Consider the following 25411-nt stretch of genomic DNA (forward strand, 5'->3'; position numbering starts at 1 on the left):
CTATGAGCTCCTTGAGGGCATCTATCGTACCTTGTATTTGTCTTTGTAGCCCCAGGGTCTAGCACAACAGCACAACGTAAAAGCTCAACATATTTTAGTTATTGTGCTAAAGAAGGGTTTTACCAAAATTGTTCCTTTGGAGACCCTATGTAGGCACATGATATCCTCTCCAAGCCTCGATTTCCTCATGAATAAAATAGAAATAATAATAGCGCCTATTCTGTGAGCTTTTGGTGGATGAAGATCAGAGACAAAATGTATCAGGTGCTCAGTACCGAGGTTGGCTCATAGCACTCACTCAACACATATTAGTTATTATTATTTTTAGCCATGATGTACATCTGAGGCAGCTTGACTTCCGCATTTTTTGTTTCTTCAAAAAAGAAGAGACAATTTCTTTTCAAAGAAGAAAAGAACACTTCTATCTCCTAGCCTGTATCTGGTCCCAAAATAACATATATAAACTCTTAAAAACTGCTCCAAATCCCACTGTCATTAGGTCAAATAACATGAGAAAACCCAGAAAAACAGCACCCTCAATGTTGGCTGTTGTGAAAACGCAGCATGGGGAAAAGCCCTGGGGCGCCCTCCCTCACCACCACACACTCTAAAACCAAGAAAATACAGAGGAAATAACTAGTCTCTTTGAACTATAACACACGTGCCTAAACATTAATAGACACTGTTCTAGAAAGTGTGAAAAATGTCCCCGATAGTCTCACCATCTTCATGGAAGGTCAGTACTGCTCCTGTTGACAAAAATATCCCACGAAGGAGAACATGTGCGGAGAAAGAATTACATAAAACCTCCTGAAAACTATGGGAAATAAGTAAGAGAAAGGGAACCTGACACACATACCCATGAAGAGGCTATTGGATATTGGAGAACTTTTCTATTTTTCATTAATAATCAACCAAAATAATGAAGAATTCAAAAGAACTAGCTCAATCTGTGAGTCACACACATGGCAAATAAAAGACACCTAGGCTCAGAATGTGCGACGCAGCTTGGGATATGTCCAAATACAGCAAGTGAGATATAAGATCATGTTTATCTACTTAAGAATGTATTTATGCAGGCCTCCTACTGCTCACAACCTGGGTATGGTATTAGGTATGCATTCTCTATGTCATCTTAACTCAAATTCTACCAACTGCTCCTTTTGTGACTCACTCTGAGATTCTTCACTCAAAAGGTAAAAGATTTGGTTCCTGCAAAGCCAAAAAAACACAAAACAACACCCCTTTCGAAATGCAACAGCAATCACAAACATCCATAATTATACACAGGGTCTAATAAATGGAGATTGTGTCCTGCACTTGTCAGTGTGACAGGTGCGTACAAGGTGCCCAGACAGGGCCTGCCATTTCTGCAAGCATGGAGTTAAAAGCATTCACCAATGCCATCTCTGTTAACTGAGAGTGTATGCTAACGATGAATTGGGACTAATTTGGAAACATTCAGCTGCTTGGGAATGTGTGCATCAATTCCCTTCCTTCATAATTTATACAGCATTTTGATTGTGGTGCTCGGCGATAAATAACTGAAACGAGTCCTAACTGCTCTGAGATTTAGTCTTATGTCTTCACCACCGCTTTTTATATTCTCCAAGATAGCCCACATTCAACTTTATATGCAAACCTGAAATGGTATTCAGGAGGAGGAGAAGAGGGAAAAAAAGGCAGCCAATAGATCTTTCACTTTGGGAATGGAATATAAGATCATATTCAAAGTGCAGCATTTACGGCCCAATGCTGAATACATAAAATATATGACCTTTACAAATTCACCTTTCATTGCAAAGCCATGCTCTTGTAGTGACATATCTTATTGCTAGATTAGAGCTTTTAGCATGATGAAGGCATCTTTCATTTTCTCTAGATGTAGGCTGGGTGCTGCTTGTGGGCTGTATTTCTGCCTGTCACAATGCCCCATACCCCCAAGAGAGAGAGCTTACAGAGGACCCCAAGAGAGAGAGCTTACAGAGGATCCCAGCCATTCACCGAAGGGCTGTAGCCACTTCAAAGCAGAAGCACCTAATTGGAGGTATGTCATCTGCACGGGATCACACTGTTTCAGATTGCCATGCTCCGCTGAACCCAAAGGGAGAGATCAGTCAATGTTGCTTTCTTGAATTAGCCCAGAGAAGTAAATCTAACATCACAAATATTCAGCTAATATAAGTTTCGGCAATACCAAAAAGACAGTTTCAGGTAGGACACAATATATACCAGTTACTAGGAAAGGAATATACATATCATGTAAATCAGTGATATGGTTACAATGTAAATGTACTTAAACCAGGACATTTGTGGAATGGCTTTCTAGATTCTTCTAAATCAACCCTAAGTCTTAGTGTATGGATCCAAGACAGATTTTCATGGATTTTGCAAACCATAATATGATTGATCAGTGCCACTGCTGCTGCTTTAATTTTTGAAACTCATAGTCCAAATCTTGCATTGCTTTAAGTCCTTGCCCTTCCCAGTCAGCCCTAAAAGCTATCTTTCCAAAGTCATCTCCTAACTTTCTCCTTTCTCTCCTCTCCCTTCTTTAGTCCTTCATGCACCCCGTATTCCTGACACACCTGCCTTACTCATTTAAGTTCCCCAGTGACTAGTCCAGTGTGAGGCACACAGAAGGCATTCCGCAAATCTTTCTTGAATGAATACGAATGAATGAGAAAATGAGGACAGCACATGGCTTTGTGATAGCTATGTTAGATGCACAAGGGCACTTTTCACTTACTTCCCACTCTTAGATGTGTTCCGGGCCTTTGTGGATGCTGGAGAGGTGGCACCTGGATTAGTTTTTGGAGAATCCCGTCTATCCTTACTACACCCACAGAAAGAATAGAAAAATATATACAACAATGACCACAGAGATGAAAAAGCAATTAGTCATTTCATTTAAAGACTTTCAAGGTCTCTCTCTCTCTCTCTCGCCTGTCAAAATAAAGCATGATCTTATCCAGTGGTACCCTTCACAGGTACAGAGAGTGGGAACCATTGGTCAAGTTCAAAGAAAGCTATCCTTCTGGCATTCAAAGCTTGAGCTGGTGGATTCCATTAAGGAGAGCACCACATCCCAGGCCCCAAGGGAGGCTCTAGCGAAAAGAAATTGTATAAAATAATTAGCTTTAACATAAAATCCTTTATTTCCAGTGTCTGGATTCTCTGTATTACAAGTTCAGTTCTGAAGCTGCTGACTTTTAGCGAAGTGTGTGGATGCCAAATGACTTCTAAAAGTCTTTGGGAGATACTATCAGATGAATTAATAATTTTCACTCATAATGTTAACATGGGAAGCCCATGAATTCAGATATTCTTTCAGGAGAAGCACCACCTGCTTCATGAGTAATTGAATTTAAATCTCCACCTTCAATAACTCCACAGCTTATGTCAAACCTTGGAGACAATTACAAAATAAATCACTAAGAAGGCCTGCTTAATCTCATCAGGTTAATAAACGCAGACAAATTAATCACTTGAAGGTAAACAAAAAGGAATAATTGATTGGAGTCTTCTTGATTACTTTATTCTATTTTCTTTATCAAACTATTTTTACCATTATCTTCAATTCAGCTGCTCTGCCTTGAAATTATTACTTTACTTCATCTCCAGATTTCCATGGAAACTAATTCAAAGCCTTTCTCTCCACTTGAAGATGTGTGGAATTATTTATCCTGATTTCATCAGGAAGATTTTTTTTGTTAGTAAGATCTACGTCAGCATAACCTTTTATGAAAAGTGAAGGTAAAAGAGAAAAATGCATATCTTGGCTTTCAATGAGTATAATAGAGCCTTCCAAAGGCAGAATATTGTCTCTGAAACTGTCAAAGAGCTTTCCAGATATTTATGAATCTTTTAAGTACCTCAGAAATAGGCGCCTGCAAGTAGCTGTATTTATATGTAGGGTGGGGCGGTCACAAAAGATATTCTGCCCTGTACCTATCAGCTTTAAATGGCTACATGGATGTGATGGGAACAAGAGATAGTCATGGGTTCCTGGTGATTGCAAAAGTAATACAGATATGTGTGGGCACAGACAAGGGCTAATCAGACAGATAGCAAAAGTCTCAGCAGGTAGGATTCAGTGTCCAGGAGGACCAAAAAAACAGTTCTTTGAAGGGGGAGATACCAAGGTGAGCTCCAATCCTTCTGCTGGGGTGGGTGGCTCTGGAGAGAGTAGGCACACATTCTACCACAGAGAAGGTGTCAGAAGCCCTCTGAGACAAGTGCTTGGATTCTATACTGTGCAGGGACCATTTCCCTGTGTTGCTCACAGACTCACTAGAATGTGGCTATGTTCTCAGTGGGGACTGAAGAACTCACCGAGTGATGCCTCTGCCCATCCATTATGACTTCCTGGCAAAGAATTCCTTAACCGTCCTGGGACCATCCCAGCTACCCTCGCCATCCAGAACCAAGCTCAGAAACTAAGTGATAATATTGAACAACTGGACGGAAGACTGTAACTCAGAAGAATTCAGAACTGTCTCTTCCAGAGGGTCGGTGCAGTCTGGTGCAAAGGACACAATATGCTACGTGTTGTACGATTCAAGCAGGTCTCAATTTCCTCATTCTCACACCCTGGTCACCGGCCACTGAGTCTTCCTCCTCCTAGCCCCTCACTCAACCAGAAGGCAGTGGGAAACTGTACTGGAAGCATTCTGAAACAAGGGATCTTTTGATCTTGCATGCTACCAGGCTCAGAGACGGTGGTCATTCAACACTCTCCAAGTCATTAAGTTCAGGCATCCACTTTCTTTTGAATAAAAAGAACACTCATTCCCACTGCTAAATTCCCATGTTTAGGCCTTGGGCGCAAGGGTCCTAAATAATCTGCATAACAAGTGACCGTGTTTAAGCTCAATGCAGGGCACCTCAGGACACCAGGGAAAGCCGTCAGCTGGCAGTGGCAGCCTTATCATTGCTAACTGCTGTGCTGGAGGGGGGTGGTCCTGGAGTAGTAGTCCTTTAAAAGATAGGAATAAGGACTCTTCTGACCTACTGCCAAATCCTGTAAGTGCAGATCTGAGGGGAATAAAAACAGAAACTTTCTTAGAGAAAAATCACATATGGAAGGTATGGCACCTAGGGGTGAAAGTAATCAAATAGTTCAAAGTGTTTGTTCCGTGCAAATAGCAGGTCCACACACAGGGGGAAAATGTATCTGAAAGTGCAGCAGAGGCCAAGCAGAACTTACGGCAGGTTTACATCACAGGAGTTTAATTTTGTAGATATACTAAGGACTGTTATGTAGAAAGACTTGCCGAACATTGAGGGAAAAAGAGTCATCATTCCTCCCCGAAGTTCCAGACTGACTAGATAAGTCTACACAAGATGCTCTAATTCTGAACCCTTGAGACAGAAGGACTCTGAGATTTCCAGAAGTGCCCCGTGAAAGAGAAAGAACATCCTGCATCTGCAGACTGTCTGGGAGCCTCAGAGATCTGGAAAAACATGGGTCGAGGACCCAAAGATTAAGATGCTGCTAAGGACCCTGGCCACTGAAACATCCAGCAATCCCAGGGACTTACAGGAATAAGCCTCACCTGCTTTCAGGATATATGGATGAAAATTTGAGGTATATGACATTAGTGGGGTTGGGGGGCTGCCCTGAATTAGGGCTGGACTCCAACCTATGTAACTGAAAGAGACCTACCCCAGTTATCATCATTTTGTCTGTCTCTAGACCACCTGTCAGTCCGCTTTACTTTCATCTCCTCTTTGGGTTGCCATCTTAAACGCTATATTCTGAAATCCCAGAGAGCAGGGATCCAGGCTTCTCACTGCTCCTGAGTAGCTATTCTCTTCTGGGGGATAGGATTCTCTCCTCCCTCCCTCAAACCCAGCCTCATCAAAGGCCTATGAAAACAATTCCAGGTGAGACCCCAAGAGGAAAAGTTAATGAGTGCCAGCACTCCTTCTGTCTGCCTGGTCGGCTGTCCATCTCCATCTATCAAGTGAGCCATTTTCAACAGGCTCCAAAAATGTCTCCAACATCAGAAAAGCAAAAAAAAAAAAAAAAAAAAAATCTGCAGTATCATACACATTGTATTCAGGTGGGAAAACTGTGACTAACCCAACTCTTCAGCATTTTTGAAGTGTTTCTGATTGAAAAATCTGATGCTGACATGGCACCCAGTGTACTTAACCCAAAATGACAATCAGAGCCACTCCAATCTGGATTTTTCTCTTAGGTCAGAGAGGTACTTGAGGGAGAAGAACCTAGTGGTTTCAACCACACTCAACTGACTTTCTTGATAGGTGACATACAGAAACTTCCACATTTCCTATAGGATTTCCTAAGCTTGTTTTGATCTCAGACCCATGAAAAATAGTTGTGCTGCCCTAACTACAACAGCACTGAAATTTTAAAAATTAATGTTCAGGGCCCTAGGAAATTGAAATTGTATTTCAGAAGAGAGAGTTGGGCTATAATACTTATTGTCTACAAATCTTTTATTTGGCACTTAGTGTGTGGTGGTGCTTGTTGTTGTTGTTACGTGCCATCAAGTCGGCTCCAACTCCTGGCAACCCTATGAATGAGTAATGTCCACAATGTCCTGTCCTCAACAGCCCTTCTCAGCTCCTGTGGACTTAGGCCTATGGCTTCCTGTATGGAGTCAATCCATCTCACACTTGGCCTTCCTCTTTTCCTGCTGCCTTCTACTTTTCCCAGCATTACTGTTCTTCCCATGGAATCCTGCCTTCTCAGGATGTGCTCAAAGTAGGACAGCCTCAGTTTTATCATTTTTCCCTCCAATGAAAGTTCAGGCTTAATTTGCTCTAGGACCGACTTGTTCATCTTTCTGCCTGTCCAGGGCATCTCTTTCAACATCATATTTCCAAAGAATCCATTTTTTTCCTGTCAGCCTTCTTCACTGTGCAGCTTTCACACCCACATAGAGTAGTTGGGAATACGAGGGTGTGAATAATCTTGGCCTTAGTCTCTAATGACACTTCTTTACATTTGATGATATTTCCTAATTCTTTCACTGCTGCCGTGCCAAGTCTCAGCCTTTTCTTGATTTTTGGCTGAGGCCTCCATTTACATTGATGACTGAACCAAGGGAAACATAATCTTTAAGAATTTCAAAGTCTTCATTGTCTACGTTAAAGCTGTGTAGTTCTGTAGTCATGATTTCTGCCTTCTTGATGTTCAAATGCAGTCCTGCTTTGGCACTTTCTTCTTTCACTATCATCAGATGTCACTTCTGACATTGCTGCTTTCCGCCGGTAAGATGGTGTCACCTGCATATCTTAGACTCTTGATATTTCTTCCACCAATTTCACTCCTCCTTCATCTGAGTCTAGCCCAATCTTTTGTATGATATGTTCTGCACACAGATTAAACAGACAGGAAGATAAAATGCACCCTTGTCTGACAGCTTTGCCTGTAGGAAACCATTCTTTCTCTCCATATTCTGTCCTGACAGTGGCTTCTTGTCCACAATACAGGTTACACATCAGGACAATCAAGTGCTGAAGCACGTCCATTCCTTTCAAAGCAGCTCACAGCTTTTCATGATCCACACAGTCAAAGGCTTTTACTATTGCCTATAAAATAGACTAATCTCCTTCTGAAATTCTTTGGAGCACTGCAGTAGCCAATGAACAATTGCAATTAGATCTCGTGTGCCTCTCCCTTTTAGAAATCCAGCTTGGACATCAGGCATTTCTTGGTCCATACAAGGTAAAAGCCTTTGTTGCAGCACCTTGAGCATCACTTTGCTTGCATGGGAAATTAGAGCAATGGTCCTATGGTTACTGCACTCCTTGGCATCTCCTTTCTTGGGGATTGGGATGTATACTGAGCATTTCCACTATATAGGCCATGGTTTGCATTTCCATAGTTGTTGGCATATTCTTGTTAGGATTTTGACAGATTCAGCCTCTGTGGCTTAAAATAATTCTATCGATATCCCACCCACCCCTGGTGACTTATTTCTTCCCAGCACTTTCAGGGCAGTTTTCACTTCCCTTTCTAAAATTATAGGTTCTTCCTCATTGGAATCTTCTTCAAAGGCATCTGTCGTCCTTTTGTCTCTTCTGTGTAGATCTTCAGTGTACTGTTTCCACCTTTCCTTTATCTTCTCCTGATCAGATAGTGTGCTTCCCTCTTGGTCAATCTAGGCTTAAACTTCCATTTGATTTCTTGAATCTTCTGGAAGAGACCTCTTGTTCCACCTTTTTTCTTGTTTTCCTCTACCTCTTTGCACTGGCCATTATAGTACTTTTCTTTATCTCCATGTTGATAGTCACTGAAAAACCTCATTCAGGATTCTAACCCTGCTTTTGTCATGTTTTACTTTTGCTTCTTGCCTGTTCTCAATTATTTTTAGTGTTTCTTCCGTCATCCATCTTAATTTTTCTTTTCTTTTGACTTCAGGCATTGTCTTTTTGATTTTTGGTTTTTGTTCTGCTGAGGAAGACTCACCCTGAGCTAACATCCATTGCCAATCTTCCTCTTTTTTTGCTTGAGGAAGATTAGCCCTGAGCTAACATCTGTGCCAATCTTTCCTCTATTTTGTATGTGGGTTGCCACCACAGCATGGCATGATCAGTGGTGTAGGTCTGTGCCCAGGACCCGAACCCATGAAACCAGGCCGCCAAAGCGGAGTACACCAAACTTAACCACTACACCACGGGGCTGGCCTCCAGGCAATGTCTCTTCATATTCTTCTTTAATAATACTTCTGGTTTCAGTTCGTAGTTACTCTGGTGCTCAGTCAATTAAGTTTAACAATGCAAATCTGTTTTTTTATGTGGACTTTAGTGTTATTTAAATTTTATTGTTTATCTGTCTCTCTAACTAGCTCTTAAGAGGGCACTGAAAAAATATTTCTTGAACAAATAAATGAAGAAGCTGCATTTGGGCTCAGTAGAAAAGAAGCTCCATCATTGATTATCAGTGTGTGGCACCAACATGAAAGAAGGAAGTGGTGACACATATGTCACGTATCTTCCATCCCTAATGAAGAACAGCCTGGGAGAAGCGGATTCTAGTTGCTGGTGGTTGATCATCATGTGGTTCACAAAGACAGGTGAGCTTAGAAAAGATTCTCAAACAAGCTTGCTTGGATGGTTGGCTAGTGTCTCTGAATAACAACAAGAAATCTGTTGCATTTGGATAGCTCTTAATGTTTTCCAGCGTGTGTCCTCGTAAGTGGGAACTGAGATGAAACCCAAGCTATTGTTAAGGGGTTATTTCAAGTCTCTCTGGGAAAATAGTAGCTACTCTTCGCTCCCTAGAGATGACCCTCAGCTCCTTCAATCTCCCAGGATGAGGAAGTGCACTTAAAATATATGGACTCCACCCGGATAGAAGCTCATCTAATTTGCCTCCCCAACAGGTGCTTGAATCCCCTCTACAATGTATCTACCAAGTGGTCATCTTTTGAAAGGCTTTTAAATCATGATTGCTTCCCCCACAAAAGCTAGCTTTTCTATTTTCTAAGAGGCTGACATTTCTGAAGTATTTTTGTCCTTGTTCTGTTAGCGAGCAAGACAGCCCTTCAAATATTGATTTCCTTTAATTAGAGCTGATTAGGCTTCTTTATTTCATTTTCCTATCTTGCTAGGTTATGTCCTGAGTGGTTTTCTTTCTTTGCTCCAAACTTTTTTCATTTTCTTCTACCGAGTATCTAAATTAGAGTCCATGCCCCTTTAAGCAGTCTGTTCCCATTATCTATATTTCTGCTAATCATCAAGCAAAGAAAGATCAGTTCGCTAAGCTCTGCTCTTGTTTAGCTTCTTTCTCTAGTGTCCCTTTGCTTAAGTGAAGATAATGACTGAGGTTTTTTTAGGGGAGAAGAGAAAAGTTCATCTTTATTGCCATGAAGCCCAACGTAACTATGATCTCTCAGAAGCAACCTCATATGTCCAAAGCATTTATTCAAGAATCTCGAGTTCTAATCCTGGCTGCCAGCAAGGCATATAACCTCTTTCCCTCTTAGGATTCTCATCTACAAAGCAGAGGGAATTAAACTGATAAGGTAAACCATTCACACATAAGCTCACAATGACTTGGTAATTGCAGAGCTCTTAGAAAAGGCAGCTGGGACACTCGCATTATCTTGCCCTCTCCCCTTCCATTAACTTCTCACTCTAACAACTCACCACAGGGGCATCAGGGACTGGAGCAATAAGCTTATTGATTATTGTTGCTATTTTGCTCTCTTCACCTCTTGGCACATGCTGTTTCTGCCCAGGGAAGGCAGTCACATCCCTGAATGCCTTACTGGGATCAAGAAAGGACATGAATTAGTTCCTAAATTAGATTATTTTCTCATTTAAGCTGCTATTCACTTACATCTTTACCAAGAGCTTGGCCCTTGGTTGCAGACTATCAGAGGCCATAAGATACACTGGAACTGTATCTTGTAACTATTACATTGACACCTAGCTCTGGGCTCTTCCATCAGATGGGGACTAAGGAGCAAAAGATCATAGTTCTGGTATTGGACAGTTTAGGGTGATTGAGACCTGAAATATGATGGGAACCTGGACTGGAATGGTAGTTATGGAGGTAGAAAGAAGGAAACCATCCATGACATATCAAAAGAGAAAGACTGAATTTGGGAATTGTCTATATCTGGAGAATGAGAGTAAAGTCTAAGTGAAAGCTGCTGGAAAGATTTGGAAGCTGAATGGCTGGGAAAACAGAGGTTCCAATTAAAGAGACAGATTAGTTGGGAGGAGAATCCGGACTAGAGGAGAAGATGATGGATTTGGTTTGGAGCATATTGAGTTGAGGTGTTGATGGACAGTGTCCAGTCGGCAGTTAGAGAGATGGCACTGCAGCTCAAGAAGAAAGACAGGGTCAGATGTACAGTCACTGCTCCAAAGTGATAGTCAAAGCCATGAGATAAGCAGCGAGTCATGATGGGACAGTGATCCATTGTGATTAATGAGCGGATGTTTCGGGTGGGGGACAGCCTGCGCCAGAATCAGCTTACTTCCAACCCAGTTTTTGAGGATTTACAAGTGTGTTACAAGGTCTTATATCCCAGGGGCCCAAGTAAAAGAGCCTGGGCCAGCTAACTTAATTGTGTAGAGTTCAATGCTAAGGTTAATGAGGGAAAGTGCAGGCCTTGATTCTTGTGCACGCTAGTGACTTTCTTCATCCCATGCCCATAGTCTGCTTCTCCCCATTCTCTTAGCATGGCCAGATTGCTTACAGGTGACAAGCTGAGCTGGGGGCCAAGAGGTGAGGTGGGTGGCAATCACTGTCAAACCATTCCCATAACAAAAACACCTCACAAAGTACATTCCATGCTGCTGTTACCTTGGTGTAAGATGGACAGCCTTGCAGATGAGCAAAACTGAGCTTTAAATCTTGTCTTCACTTGCAGCTCACATCTTTTCCTTTTGGTTCTCCTTCACTAAGGACTAGCCAAATGTCAGGGACTGTACCTCCAACAGTGCTAAAATCTACTCCTATTTTCTGCATGATTCCCTTTCCTTTTCCTGTTCTCAGTCTCTGCACTGTGCCTCATTAACTGGCACCCTCAGCCACCCTCTCTTAGCATGCAGGATGGTAAAAGAATGTCACAGCTAGTAACATCACCACAGTTGGGGGTAGGGACAGCCTGTCTGGGAGCAAATCAAGAGCTTTACTCTTGAAGAGCCAAAGTATCCCAGGCTTCCTGATGAGTTGAGTTCATGAGGCAGTATTTAGGGAATGGGGGCCATTACCTTTCCCAAACTGAGGCAAGCTTTGGCCTTTAGCCCTGGGTCTGCAACCTACCCACTGAGTCACTTAACTTCGCTGGGTCTCAGTTTCTTTGTCTGCCAGTCCTACTGCTTAAGGCCATAGCATAGTTTTGAAAACTATAAAATGTTACACAATTTATTCACTCAAAAACTATTTACTGTGTGTTTTTTGTGTGGCCATCACCGTGTTTGGCCTTGGGGATACAATGATGAGAGTGACAAGATTCCTGTCCTCAAGTGGCCCAAAGGCTAGTAGAGGAGGTGAACATGTTAACAGATAACAATACAACGTACCAAATCAGAGAAGGCAAGTGTGAAAAAGAGCTGGGGAAATAAATCAGGGAGCAACCACCTATGCCTGGGAGAAGCAGGGAGGCAAAGGTAAAGTTGAGTTACTATTAGGAAAATTATGACTTTCAGTTTGTGTTTAAAACATAAATCAGAAAATAAACTCTGGATTACGAGAATTTTCACAAAATAGAATGAAATTCTGCCTATCCTTAATTTGAAACACTCATCTCCCAACAGCGGCTCATAGAATTCATCATACATCAGAATCACCTGGAGGACTTGTAAACGGCAGGTGGCTGGGCCCCACCCCCAGAGTTCCTCATTCAGCAGGTCTAGGATGGAGCCTGAGAACCGACACGTCTAACAAGTTCACAGGTGATGCTGATGTTGCTGGTCTGTGGAGCACACTTTGAGCACCATTGCCTCACAAGAAGCACGAGGCAGCCACACTTAGCGGCAACTGAGAAATAACAATCAGCCGTATCCATTGTCCCTGTTTGCCAGACAACACAATGAGAATCTGCTGGATGAAGTGCCCCCACTGTACTGCTCCTGAATCAGGAAAGAGGAGGATGCAAAGGGCTGCTGACATCCATCTCTGGAGAAGCTCCTCTTTCCTGAGGAAGTGGCAATTACCGCAAGCACCACAGAGTGGAGCTCAATAGCAGGTGAGACAAAAATTGGATCTGACAGTATTAATTGAGCTTAAAGTTCTGTTTACTGAAAATGATCTGGCATAATTAAAAATTCACAACTGGAGCCTAGTTGGTGAACATTATACATTACGGAGTCCCCAGAGTAGGCCAGAAAAGTCTCAGTGAACTTTTTAGGAAAAGCCAAAGAGGCCAACTGCTATGGCAGGAATTAGCATACAGAGACAATGGAAAAGCCAGCCCATTTAGTAGGAAGTGAGATTCTGATTTTATGTTGCAGAACAATATGAACCAAGGGCAAGGGGGACTCATCATTTATTCACTTCCTTTTCTCTGGCAAATAATCCCTTTGTTTTTACTTTCGACTAAGTATGTTCTTAGGGGATTTTCAAGAATGTCCACTCTGCCTGCACATTATATACTAAATTCTTTGAGGATGAGGGCAAATTGTGTTCATATCTCTTCACAAAGTTTCTTATAACATCTGTCATATGGAAGGTTTTTAATACCTGTTGACTGACGACCATCCTGATAAATTTGGCTTCTAATATATGTTTGTTGAACTGACTAACACATATTAGGTTAGAGGTTTAGTAACAGTCATGTGGCATTGGTTTTTTGTCTAAATGACTTCTGTTAGTCCACACTGTATGCCAAAAAGGTTGACAGCCAATTACAGTACGATTTCTGAGCTCCCATGCCCGCGGATATGAAACTCAAGTAGGGAAAAGCAGTGGGAGTCAGCAACTTCGGAGAATGGCATTGCCAACTAACTGAAGGCAACGCTGAGGCTGCGAAGAAAGCATGGGCACTGAAATGAGGCAGAGCTAGGGTCATATTCTGTCTTTGTAATAGCCGAAGCATCTGGGACAAATTGGGTCACCGAGGCAGGGTTGGTCCTGCCTAACCAGGGCCTCTGATCTTAACACTGGGGCTTCAGGGCACCAGTTCTCTAGCTACATGTTGGTGTTCAAAGCCAGGAACATTCAAACATATTCTTGTTGCTGAACTTGGCATCTTAAGTGCTTTCTAAGGGCGGTGAATATATTCAAGATTTAAAAATGCAGCTGGCTCCTTAGAAATCAAGTAGAAGGGCCATGTCAGCATGGTGTTGAAAATGCTTTCTGGGGTAGTAAGGAAAGAAAAGTTCTGTCAACTATGCTCCAATGTGTCTCTTATCAGCACTGAGCCTCTACACCAAAGGTTTTTACATTTTTCTCTTCCTTTATATTTAGAGGGACAGTAAAAACTTGAAAACATTTTGATTTTTAAACTGCTCAAGCCTCTCTTATTCAGATAGCACACATTTGTTTGAATGCATGCTATTTCTAAGTAGGGGCTCCTTTCCAAATGTTACCTGTTCTATATTGTGTATAGACTACTTCTAATCTTCTTTTCTGAATGAAACCCAATAATCAGCTTCTTTCTGTTGTGTTACAATTTGGAAAGCTGAGTATTATTTTACTGTGTATGTTCATGGAAGATTATAATTCTGACAAATCATGGAAACAAAACTTATCTTGTTCTATATCACCCACTGGTCACTGTTAAACGTGAGGCCTCGTGTAATTTATAACAATATACTTCTCTCCACAAATACGAATTTTTAATAACAGTTTAGTCTAACCCAAGACACTTAGCTAAGCCAAAGATTGAGGCTCTTTATTGAATATACCCCATCCCAGTCAAGAGAAAGACTCATAGAAATATGGAGCTAGAAGGGTCTTTAGAGGTAGGAAAATAAGGCCCAGAGAGGGGAATGGATGTATCCAAAGGGACATAGTATCCAAGGATGGAACATCAAGTTAACGATAGAACTTGGCTGGCACCTAGAAAACAGGGTCACAGCCCCCACAGAGTACAGAGCAAGGCAGGAAGGCTTGGAACCAAAGATGAGGTAAAATGAATGAATGGGGCTCCATTTACCAAAATAAGTAGTCCAAGAAGGGTGGGCAGCCTTTGTTTTGGGTGGGGGGAATACGTTAAAGGAGGTGACAGGTTCAGTTTTGGGTTATGTTGAGTTTTGTGTGCCTGTGGGACCCCCAGGCAATATGTTTGGGTGACAGTTGGATATGTGGAAGCAGAGTTTAGCTAGATATGGATATCTCAGCTGAAGAATGGTCTCTAGAGATTCAGGAGTCTTCAGCATATTGGTGGTAGTTGAAAACCAGAGTAGAAGAGATCATACAGGGAGAGTGTGGAATGAGAAGACAAGAGCCTGGGAAGAAGATTAAGAAGGACAAGATAGAGGGGAGACAGTGGGCTCACACGAGCCAAAGGAGAAACTGGATCTGGGGGCATGAGTGTTGCAATCATAAGAGACTCATCTGCTGATTATAAAACAGTTTTGTGTCTTGGGTTTCCAGCTGCTACATGTTGCTTTCTCCTAGTGCACTTTTCTGATTAGTTGTGGTATTTCATCAGTCATGATGTCCTTTATAATGCCAAAAGTATTTGATAGAGAAAAAGCCTTCTTGATCACATAGAACCTGTTCTCATCAATTCCTGGAAAAGATGATCTAAAGTATGCTGAAGGAAGCATCTCGCGCCAAACAAATCCATAATTATAGGCTTTAGACATATTTTTTCAGTCTGGCCTTATTTATTGCAACAAAGGTCAACAAAACAAAAAAATTGTTTTAGTGCCTAAACTAGATGAAGCAACTATACTAAAGTTTATGTAAATATGGTTACAATCTCCCAAAGAAACAATTAGTCTGCTTTTCATTACTGTTCCTGTTGTTTGCTTCCTCTATTATGTGCAAAATCAGCAATGGGCCTTACTGATCTCCTCTTGGCTTCAAAACTTCAGGAAAATCTTGGCTTTGGAATAATCAGAATTCAAGTCAGCATTTGCCAAGACTCCCTTGTTTTGCACTTGGGAAAGTCTGGGCTTTCCGAGAGTCATAATATCATCTCCATCACCTCTTTGTAAGATAGGTTCTGTGCTTTGAAATAACGGTCTCTGGTTCTCCCCGGCCACTAAACAATCAACTTCCTATTTAATAAATCTTTAAACGTGTACGAACTGGGTGTCTGTACATTTTTGTATAACAAACACTGAAATCCCATGCAAGATCTCACTGTCTGGGGGCACTTGTTGGCTTAGGAAAAATGGAGAAATGGAGAGGTAAAAAACTACAGCGATAAGAACATGAAAGGTAGACATGAAGCTTATTATCGCAAAAATCTAAATGAAGTAAAGAACAAAGGCCTTGTGAAAAATGCTCTTATTACTAGCCAGGAGCAGATCCTACTATGGGAGGAGTCTGCTCTATTCCTTATTTTCCTCAACGTTTGTGTGAAAATGACTGCCTTCACTCTGTTATTGACACTGTCTATGAAGGGATGCCATGAATGTTAAAACCATATTAAACCATTTCCAGATCTCTCTCAATGGGGCATATGTGGCTCAGGACACCCCAGTAATGAGTTATAAAGAATGACTCTGTGAGATAGGCAGATAAGCTGTGGAGGGCTAGAACTTTCATTGTAGCTCATGAATGTCAGTTAATCATCCTGCCCTTGAGAAGTAGACCAGTTCTTCAGATTGTATCTGGAAGGGGAGGGCCCTGGAAGTAGGACAGAAGATTCCAACCAGGGAAAGCAGAGTTGACCCTTAAAGGGAAACAAGATGGCATTTATCTCAGGGAAACCCAGAATTGGAAGGAGAGGCACTCAGCTGCCTAAAAGGGATATAAACAATCCTTTGTGGCTTAGGGGCAAAAGAAATGTGCTTTTAAAAGCTGTTCAATGCTTCTCCTGGGATTCTTAGAATTATGGATTTTGTGACCCCATCTACTCTATGCTAATTATACTTTCCTTCTTTTTTTTCAGCGTGGCTTATTAACGTTACCTTTGACATTCTAAGCTTGTCTAGGACTTGCCAGAGGGCAGTTCAGCATGAAAGTTCCAGAAACTCAAGAGGGAGAAGAAACCCCAGGGGGAAAGTGGGGTCCTCTTACTCTCAAAAAGTTTTGTTGTTATTTTTATTCTTTCTTTCTTTGAATTTCCCCTAGGAGTTTTCTTTAAATTAAGGGGACGTATCCTTTAATGACTGCTTGCCAGGATGTCAAAACTCAGCCAGATTTTTATTGTCCAACTGCCCATGGTTCTAGAAAAAAGTTACCCATGGCCTGTGCAAGACCATGAGCTGCAGGGAGCCAACAGCTTGCAGGCCTGGGCCCTGACCCATCCAATTTTGGTTTCTGGGCACAGTACAGAGCCTTTGTTTCCTGGACAACAGCTCTTCGGGAACAGACCGGCCCCTTCAAAAAATAAGCAGATAGAACAGAGTCAGTTTTTAATTCTGCCAAATGATGGCCAGAAACTGAAAGTCAAGTAAGGCACAAACTAAAACAATCCTAGCATCAGTAACTGCCACAGATCAGCACTCCCTGTGCTGGAAGGTTCTAGTTTAAGTGGAAATTTCCTTCTCGGCAGTTTTATACAACTGGCTCCAGAGACAAGAAAAAAATGGGGAGGTGCATGCTGCTCTCTGCCCCCCTGCCACTTTTTCTGATATTTGGAAGCATATGTAAATTACAATTAAACCTTTATATAGGAGAAAAACATCAAATCTACTGTGAAAATGGGGGCAGTGACTAAAAGAAACACAGTTTATTCCAAGGAACATGAGGTCAGAGTTAGTCGTATGGGCCAGGGAGAATGCAGGTTAGTGTTAGACCATCACAGGCTCAGCCACAGCAATATTTTTTTTTGTAATTTACAACCTACCACTACCACAAATTCAAGGCAGCTTATTCCAAAGTACACCAATAATATGACCCCGGGAAAAAACGAGATCAATAAAAATATTTTAGAAAGGGAGAAAGACTCATTCTCAAAATCTTGGACAGCAGGATCACTGAAATTGAGTGCTAGAGTTAGTTTTGAGTTTCCTAGCAACCAAGGCCATAAGGGAAACACGCCAGGTAACAGCATTCTCAACTGGTGATACAAAGGAAGGGTATCATTTTGTCAGGAGAGTCAAACTTATTCCTGGTGCCGAGTCTAAGAAGCAAAGATTCTTCTGGAAATGCAGAAGCATTCTTCACAGGACAGTGTCTTATATAGACTTTTAAAAATAAAAGTCAAGTCAAGTGGAATATAATTTCCATGCTGTAAAATTCACCCATGTTTAGTAGCTGACGATACCACATTAGAAGGTAAGCCAGTGGTAGCAACCTGTAGGCAGCTAAGCTAATGTGGTGTAGGTGCAGCCTTCCTAGTGATCTAACTGGATACTGGGGAAAAGCGTAGAAAACCTAGAGGCATGCATTTGAACACGGGCCTAAGACCAACGGTTCCCCAAACCACCTGCTCATTGGACAGCAAGGAGGATTGATTCCATTGAGGCATCTTGTGTCAGTGGGCTTGGGGCTTTCCTTCCCTAGCATGCCTCATCTGCCTGGATCCTACCCCCACATCAGCAGTTGTATCTGCTGTCAACATCTTTTTGGGAGCTAGGGAGACTTGGCCAAAGGCTGCAAAGGAGCACGGTCTCCCGATTTCCCTTGGGCCTCTTTTTAATTCTTTGCTCAGGACTCCTGGGGCATTGCTTGCTTGTTAAACTCTATCACCCATTCTCTTTTATCATCATCTGCTCCCTCTATTGCAATTCTCCTTCCACGCTTCCTATCAGTTCCTCAGGGCAGGACACCGGCTGATCATCTGAACTGCAAATCCAATGATTTGATGCTCTCTGAAGGCTCAGAGACCACTTTTTTCTTTCTTGCCCATAGGTTACCAAGGAACAGAGTAAGGAAATAGATATCTTTCCCCAAAGGCACGTTTACTTGTAATCAAAGAGAACACAACAAAAGGCACCAGAGGAAACAAAAAGGTTCCCTCTTTCAAGACCTTAACAAATTAAAACCCACATTAATTAATTCTTTGGCCCTTTAATTGTTCCTGGATTAAATATACTGAGGTGATTTTTCATTCTGGCCCAGGTTGTCACAAGCTCAATAATTCACTCAGGGAATTCTGACATCACGTATTTGGCCCTGCTTGTCTATGGAGTCAAAAGGAGTAACTCATTAGTGAGTAAGAGGTATTAATTAGACTTTTGTAAATTTACACTCATGAAAGATGCTAGCTCCATCCAGACTATTGGAAAGAGAACTAGGCTCAGAGTTACTTGGCAAATGAGAAGCCAATGTAGGCGGTGTGACAGTCTTAAAACAGATCTTTAGCAAGCCTACCAGGGCCCAGATTATACCCAATGCATGCTGGTCCTCTTAAAGTTGTCACCTGAAGAGGCTGTATACAGATTCCAAGGATGCCACCAGCATTCATAACATTTCTAGAGCTCTTCCCTGGGAACTCTCTTCACAGACAGTTATGAAACACATGAGAAATATCATTCATGACTGTATAGTCACACCTCACTTTTGGCCCCAACCATAGGACCCAGCTTGATCATCCAATTAGTACATCATAATTACATTCTGATGACATTTGACTGATTCCAAAAACCTAATCCACCTTCAAAGGATAAAGGTGTCTCCCCACTAAGCAGAGTCAAGAGAACGTGCTACAGCTGTCAAACGTTGTAACCAATGCAGCAACATGGAAAGCTCGGCTATGTTGAAGAAATCAGAACCATTTCCCATATATTAGTTCTGCTATCTTTGTTAAAAATAAATCCATTCCATTCTTTTATTCACTATAGTGCTTTGGCATCAATTCTCCTTTTAATTAGAAATTAATCCTAACATCAGCAGTCATAGATAACTGTCTGAATTTTCTTAGTGGGTAAAGGTGAAGAAGCAGGTATCAAGCTGAAATGCCCTCCTTTTTTGGCTCCTCCCAACATGTGATCTTTCACTGATTTCTCTAATGGAAATAGTTCTGCTGATGTGTAAGAAAATAGATTCATACATCAGTGCCTTCAAAGGTCCACTAAACATAACATTATTTGAAAGCACATTAACTATCTTAACCAGTGTCAGACAACAACCAGGGAAGTGCAGGAGTTTGAAGACTAATGCAGAATTTTAGGATGCCGAATGAGCATGTAAATCACAACTCTCACTAATTAAAACTTTGCCCCTTTGATTGCTCCTGGATTAAGTTCACTGGGGTGATTTTTCATTCCTGCCTGGGTTGACACAAGCCCAATAATTCACTCTGGCATTCTGACATCACTTGCTTGGCTCTACTTATCTATGGAGTCAAGAGAAGTATCTCATTAGGAAGTGAGAGGTATTAATTAGACTTTTGTAAATAGCGGCCGTGAATGATGCTAGCTCCTGATTTCATCCAGATTGTTCAGAGGAGTGCCACATGGAGAGCTGGAGAACTGGGGTTCTTGTTCTAAGCCAACACACCAGTCCCTCAATTGATTGGTATGCCTTGGTTCACACAAATGAAAAATGGGGTAAAAACAAGGCAATCTCAACACCTCACTTCACAGAATAACAATGGCGATAAATGGGAAATGGTAGATTATGATAATTTAATTATTTTGTAATTAATATGTAGTGGTGATTCTGATTTTATACTCAATATAGCAGTATAGGCCTTATTGTACAAGTTCAGAGCTCTAATCTCTTCTTGTTTCACCACCTGCTCCAGGCAAAGCTCTAGTGATACAAAAATATCTATTATGTGCTCCCTACTCTCAAAGAAATTACCGAGTTGTAAAATAAAATTCTAGGATGCTCAAATGAGCCCTCTTCTTTGCCCCCTGCAGCTCAGTCATAGTACATTTAGGGACAATAAAGGAATAATTAGTTCATAACAGTTCAGCATTATACATCCCTTACACACCAATAGAAGTCCTATGTCGTGCCCACTATATTCAGGATTTTCCCTTCTCTGCCAGTCTTGGGCTTCTTTGCCCTGCTGCATGGATGCCCTCTAGCCATTTGTCATCTCTCCTTGTGGGTCATCTGGAATAGGAGTTGAGGACAGGTCTCTTGGGGAACTCAACAGTAGGGGAAGGGAGGAGGGGTTGGATAGACCCTCCAACTTATTTCTTTCTCCTGGGAAGAAGCAGGACAATGAAAAAAGAGAGCCAGGGAGGCTCATTTGGATGTATAAGTTCTGCCATGTTTGTTAAAGTAAGTCTCATTACCTTATAGTGTTGTTTGCTTAATGAAGGCCCTTGCTGAATAAACAATCGTACCTACAGGCAATATGAACATTCCAGGCCCATGAAGGACACTCTTCTGTTGGGGAGGGGGGGAATCAATGGAGTGTGATGGCTGAGGGATCAATACTTCTCTGAATGAATTTCATCATAAGTGACACTCCTTTGGGATGAGGAAGGGCTGACTGGAAATCATTCAAGGTTATCAACCAAGCAACAGTATCTAGAGTATTCAGGTAAAACATTTGGAATTTAAACCAGTGGTTACACAAGAAACCACAACGAAAGCTGCATTGTTTGCAACCTGCCCGAACAGAAGACACGCCAGTCGACATTTCTGATAATCCTCATACAAATCTTCGGTCTAGTAACTAGACCCACTAGCAGATAGCTTTGTTTTACTTTCAGAGAAGCCTCCCGAAATACAAATTCAAGCTGGTTCTGATGATTTTAGCAGAGCATAAAAGCCAGCAGATGGAGGTGGGGGGAACCTTCTCCTAGACTTCACAAGAGCCAAAAGCAAGAGAGCTACAGAAACCCATGAAAAATGGTAAGATATCCAAAATAAAACGTAATTGGAAATGTAAGGTCATAATTGCATGAAACTATTGATTAGAAATGTAAAAACTAATGGGAAAATTACAAAGTACAGTACCTATTAAAGTAATCTAGTTCAGAGAGGCAGTGATGGAAATGTGAAACTGAAACGCCCTTGACATTCTTAGCTAGGAGAATAAATCTCAACTAGGCACAGAATACATTCTTTTTTCCTAGGTCTAAGCTGCAGCTAATACATGCTCTCAGAAAAGATGTAGAAAGCAGAGAACTGCCTTAACTGTATGGGCTTAAATGACAGCTAATCAATGCAAAATATGTCTTTAAACCGCATGAGAAATGATTCATACGTTGAACGGCCCAACGTGCAAAATGTGCCTTCCTGACCTTTCAGTGCTAATCCCCAGTTCATTCATCTATCTCCTGAGCCTCTGTCCCAAGCCAGGATCAAACCTCCTTCATCCTTAGGGATGAGATGCAGAATAAAGTATCAGGGGAGTATTTAAATTTCTGCTTGAATTCCATTATTCAAAAATGCCCTTGGATTGCCCAGCTTTGTATGGCATCTCGGTGAGAGATGCCACCACAAATAGATGCGTAATTAGCCAGAAATCAGTACAAATAACTGCCTGGCCCCACCACCTGCCCAATAGCAAAGCTGTTGCTGTAGAGGCCTTAGAATCTACAGGTTTTTTTAAAAGTCAAATTGCTGACTTAACCATTCAGGCTTAAGCTACAGCTAATCGATACAAAACGTGTCCTCAGACAGCCTGCAGACCCCAAATTGCTTGCTGCCGGTTATATGAAGCAGGTCATTACAAAGGGCAAATGATAAAATTTCCTCTTAATCTCATTCAGAATTATTAGGAAACAGTACACTTTAGAAAAATTTAAACATCTGCCATATCTCTATAGAATACAATGTATAGTTAGACTGCAAGCATAAGATTTCATTTTTAAAATTGTTTTTGAATGCCAAAACCTTTCAATTAAAATCAAAAAAGGTATTGTTTTCAACATATAAAAAATGTAGTAAATAAAAATTGGTTAAAAAATAGTACGAATACAAGAGTATGAGTTGTAGAAGGGAGAGAAAAGTAACTATGGCTACTTGATCTTATTTTATTTTTTTAGATTGATCAATTGTTTATGAATTTAATTTAGCTCTTGAGATTGCATGAACATGCAATTAGAAATCTAATATACTATCGGTTATCAAAATATCTGTATTTTATATCAGGTTTTACTGGTATGCTTTAGAATCAAGATTTTACTTCTTTTTTTATTGAGGCAACATTGATTTATAACGTTATATAAGATTTGATTCTAAAAGTATGGTGGTTAAGAGTGCAAGTCATTGAATTAAGTTGTATTGAACCAGACTATCCCAGGGTCTAAACCTCCTTCTGGTTAAGAGCTGGGACCCAGAGAAAGTTAGTTAACTCTTTCAGATCATGACGGAACTTCCATGTAAAGCAGGAGTTGACAAACTTTTTACGTAAAGGGCCCGACAGTAAACATTTTCCGATTTGTACATTTGGCTGGTGCAGCACCAAATCAGCCATAGACAGTACACAAACAAACGTGCGGCTGTTTGCCAACAAAACTTTATTTGCAGACATTGAAATTTGAATCTCATATCATTTTGAAGTGTGACAAAATATTGTTCTTAATTTCTTTCAACCATTTGAAATAAAAACCATTCTTAGCTCACAGGCCGTGCAAAAAATATACAATGGACTCGATTTGGCCCGTGGGCTGTAATTTGCTGACCTCCGATGTAACACTCAAATCAACAAGTTCCCCAGGAAATGGAAGGGTCTTCAGTTTCCCAAGGTGCTAACATCCAAGCAGAAAGCTCTAGGAGATGCAGGTGCTTTATGTTCAAACATCAGCGGTCTACCCCAGTGAAAGTATGAGTTTGGAAAAAAGAGACATAACTTTTGTTAGTGCCAGTTTCATACAAAGGTTTCTCCCTAGCTTCCCCCTTTTCTCAGCCTCTTGCATCCCCTTCGCCCTTTCTTCCATTTTGTTCAGTGACCACAGTTTCTTTTCACTGTGTTTTTAGAATTCAAGAGAAGTATCTGGCAATCCATTATCAGTATTTATTCTTGACCTAGAATCTTCCACTGACATGTCTCATAGAACTGCTCACTATACCTCAAGTTCATTCCAATTCTGAGGTAGTTTTGTTTCACATGCAGAATATTTTAATGTTTTTATTCACAAATCCTTTTGGAAATGACAAGAACATAGAGTAAAACCTTCCTCAGTCTTCTTTTAAAAAAAGGGAATTCAAACTCCTCTTCAGAAAAGAGATGCCTATTGTATAAAGAGATCGTTGTTGTATAAAATGCCGCCAGAAAAGCCACTGACAACACTGGCAGTTACACTCAAGGTGTTATGGTGAAAAGCATTGTGCAAACTGTAAAGTACCACCCAAGTGTTAGCTATAGTTAGTGCTATTATTATGCCAAGTGTCAAGGATGCAAACTTGTCAAGGCGAATTTTTGTGAAAGAGCCAGTGTTATTACTGGGCTACTGGAATTGTTCCCAAGGGCCAGATGAAGGACTCATCTAATAGAGCAAAACACCTGGGTTAGAGACCCAATTACAGCTCTGTTTCTGCTGATGACTAGCCGACGACAAAAGGTAAGTCACCTAACTTCCATGAGCCTTCGTCCTCATTTTGTAAAACGGAAGGGTTTGGAGAGATCCTTAAGGATCCTTCCATGTTTCTAAGTGTTTTGAGTTGGAAATGATGACCAAGGAGGAAAGTGAAGCTTGCTACCTCTTAATGTCAGAAAAGTGATCAAACAAATAAACACGTCAAGCTGCTCCTGCCTGGTTGTCTCTGGGCATTATGGGATCACAGTAGGCTTTAGGTGCACTTTTCTTGCACAGCCAGTTGCTTCATTATTCCTAGTTGCTGCCAGCCTTTCCAAAACGAAATCGAGATCTTACTTATAATTTATGACTATTTATTACACGTCTGGAAGGTTAAGCACAGTGCAGTCCCAGACAAGAAAAAGTCAATAAGCCCTAAGGTTGTTTTACGGAAATACATATCTCTATGGGCTATAGTATTTGAATGCCTTTGGCCTGGAATAAAACCCTTCAGGACAAAAACTACTTCCAACAAATCATTCCAACGGCAGCGGTCTCTGAGGGTTTTTCTCTTTAACTATTCTTCATCTTGAACTCCAGGCAGTTTCTCCTCAGTTCTGTTAAAAGTAAACCTCTTCCCCTTCACTAGGCAAATCTTAATAAGTTGCATATTTTAACAGTTCCACACTCCCTGGGTGTCTTGTCTTAGTCTGACAAGGTACAACATGAGTGATCCATATGTGAGGGATAAAGGGGCATTGTGGCTGGCAGGCATTGCTTTCTGACTTGTGCACGGCTCCAAAGTACTGGCTAAAACCCAGGGGGCGATAAACAACAGGAAAAGCATCTGTTTTCAGGTTTGTTACTTCGGCTGGGGGAGGCAGGGGAAGCTGGTTGTTTATAGAACAATTTATGGTTACAATTTCAATGCTTGATTACTTGATTTCTTAATCCAGCTCCTAGTCACAGATCAAACACAGGTCCAATAATGAAGTAATTTTAGGCATGATTACAAACAGTCTCCTACTGAGGGCTTTTTGCCTTGGAACAAGGAGCTCTCATCCCACGCTCAGTGTAACAGCGATCAGGATAAGCGAGGGGATTGCACCTCTTCTGCCCGGGCAATAGGGGCCTTCAAACTAGAACTTTTTCATTAATAGTTGTCTCAGTGTGGTCAGTGTGGTAATGGTGAGAGTACTGTAGTAGCTATCACAGCATCAACCGCCTCCCTTCTACCCTCCACACTTGTGCCAGTATTGTCTTTGGAAAAAACAGTTATTTCACCCCTCCCCTGCTTGATCACCTTAGATGGCTCCTTATCACCTACCAAATCAGGTCTGCATCTCAGCATGGCTTCCAAGACCTTTCATGATGAAGCCTAGCCTTACACAGCTTCTAAAAGCCACACCACTGCCCTTCCCAGATCCTCTGTGCTTATCCTTGCTTTTGAACCTTGACGAAGCTGCTTCCTCTGCTTGGAGTG

At 41.4% G+C, this 25411-nt stretch overlaps 1 protein-coding gene across 3 annotated transcripts in view; it reads right to left on the reverse strand.

The window, feature by feature from the left end:
• Positions 1-25411, reverse strand: part of HS6ST2 (heparan sulfate 6-O-sulfotransferase 2) — a 273281-nt gene that overhangs the window by 38397 nt on the left and 209473 nt on the right. For 2 of the 3 annotated variants that reach the window (XM_070606646.1, XM_070606647.1), the window contains one exon: positions 2750-2836. The exons of the other annotated variant lie outside the window; for it this stretch is intronic. In XM_070606646.1, coding sequence (XP_070462747.1) covers positions 2750-2836 — 87 coding nt within the window. The remainder of the gene's footprint in view (positions 1-2749; positions 2837-25411) is intronic. 3 annotated transcript variants of the gene reach the window in all.

This window comes from Equus przewalskii, chromosome X (assembly GCF_037783145.1).
Source record: "Equus przewalskii isolate Varuska chromosome X, EquPr2, whole genome shotgun sequence".
Classification (NCBI taxonomy): domain Eukaryota; kingdom Metazoa; phylum Chordata; class Mammalia; order Perissodactyla; family Equidae; genus Equus; species Equus przewalskii.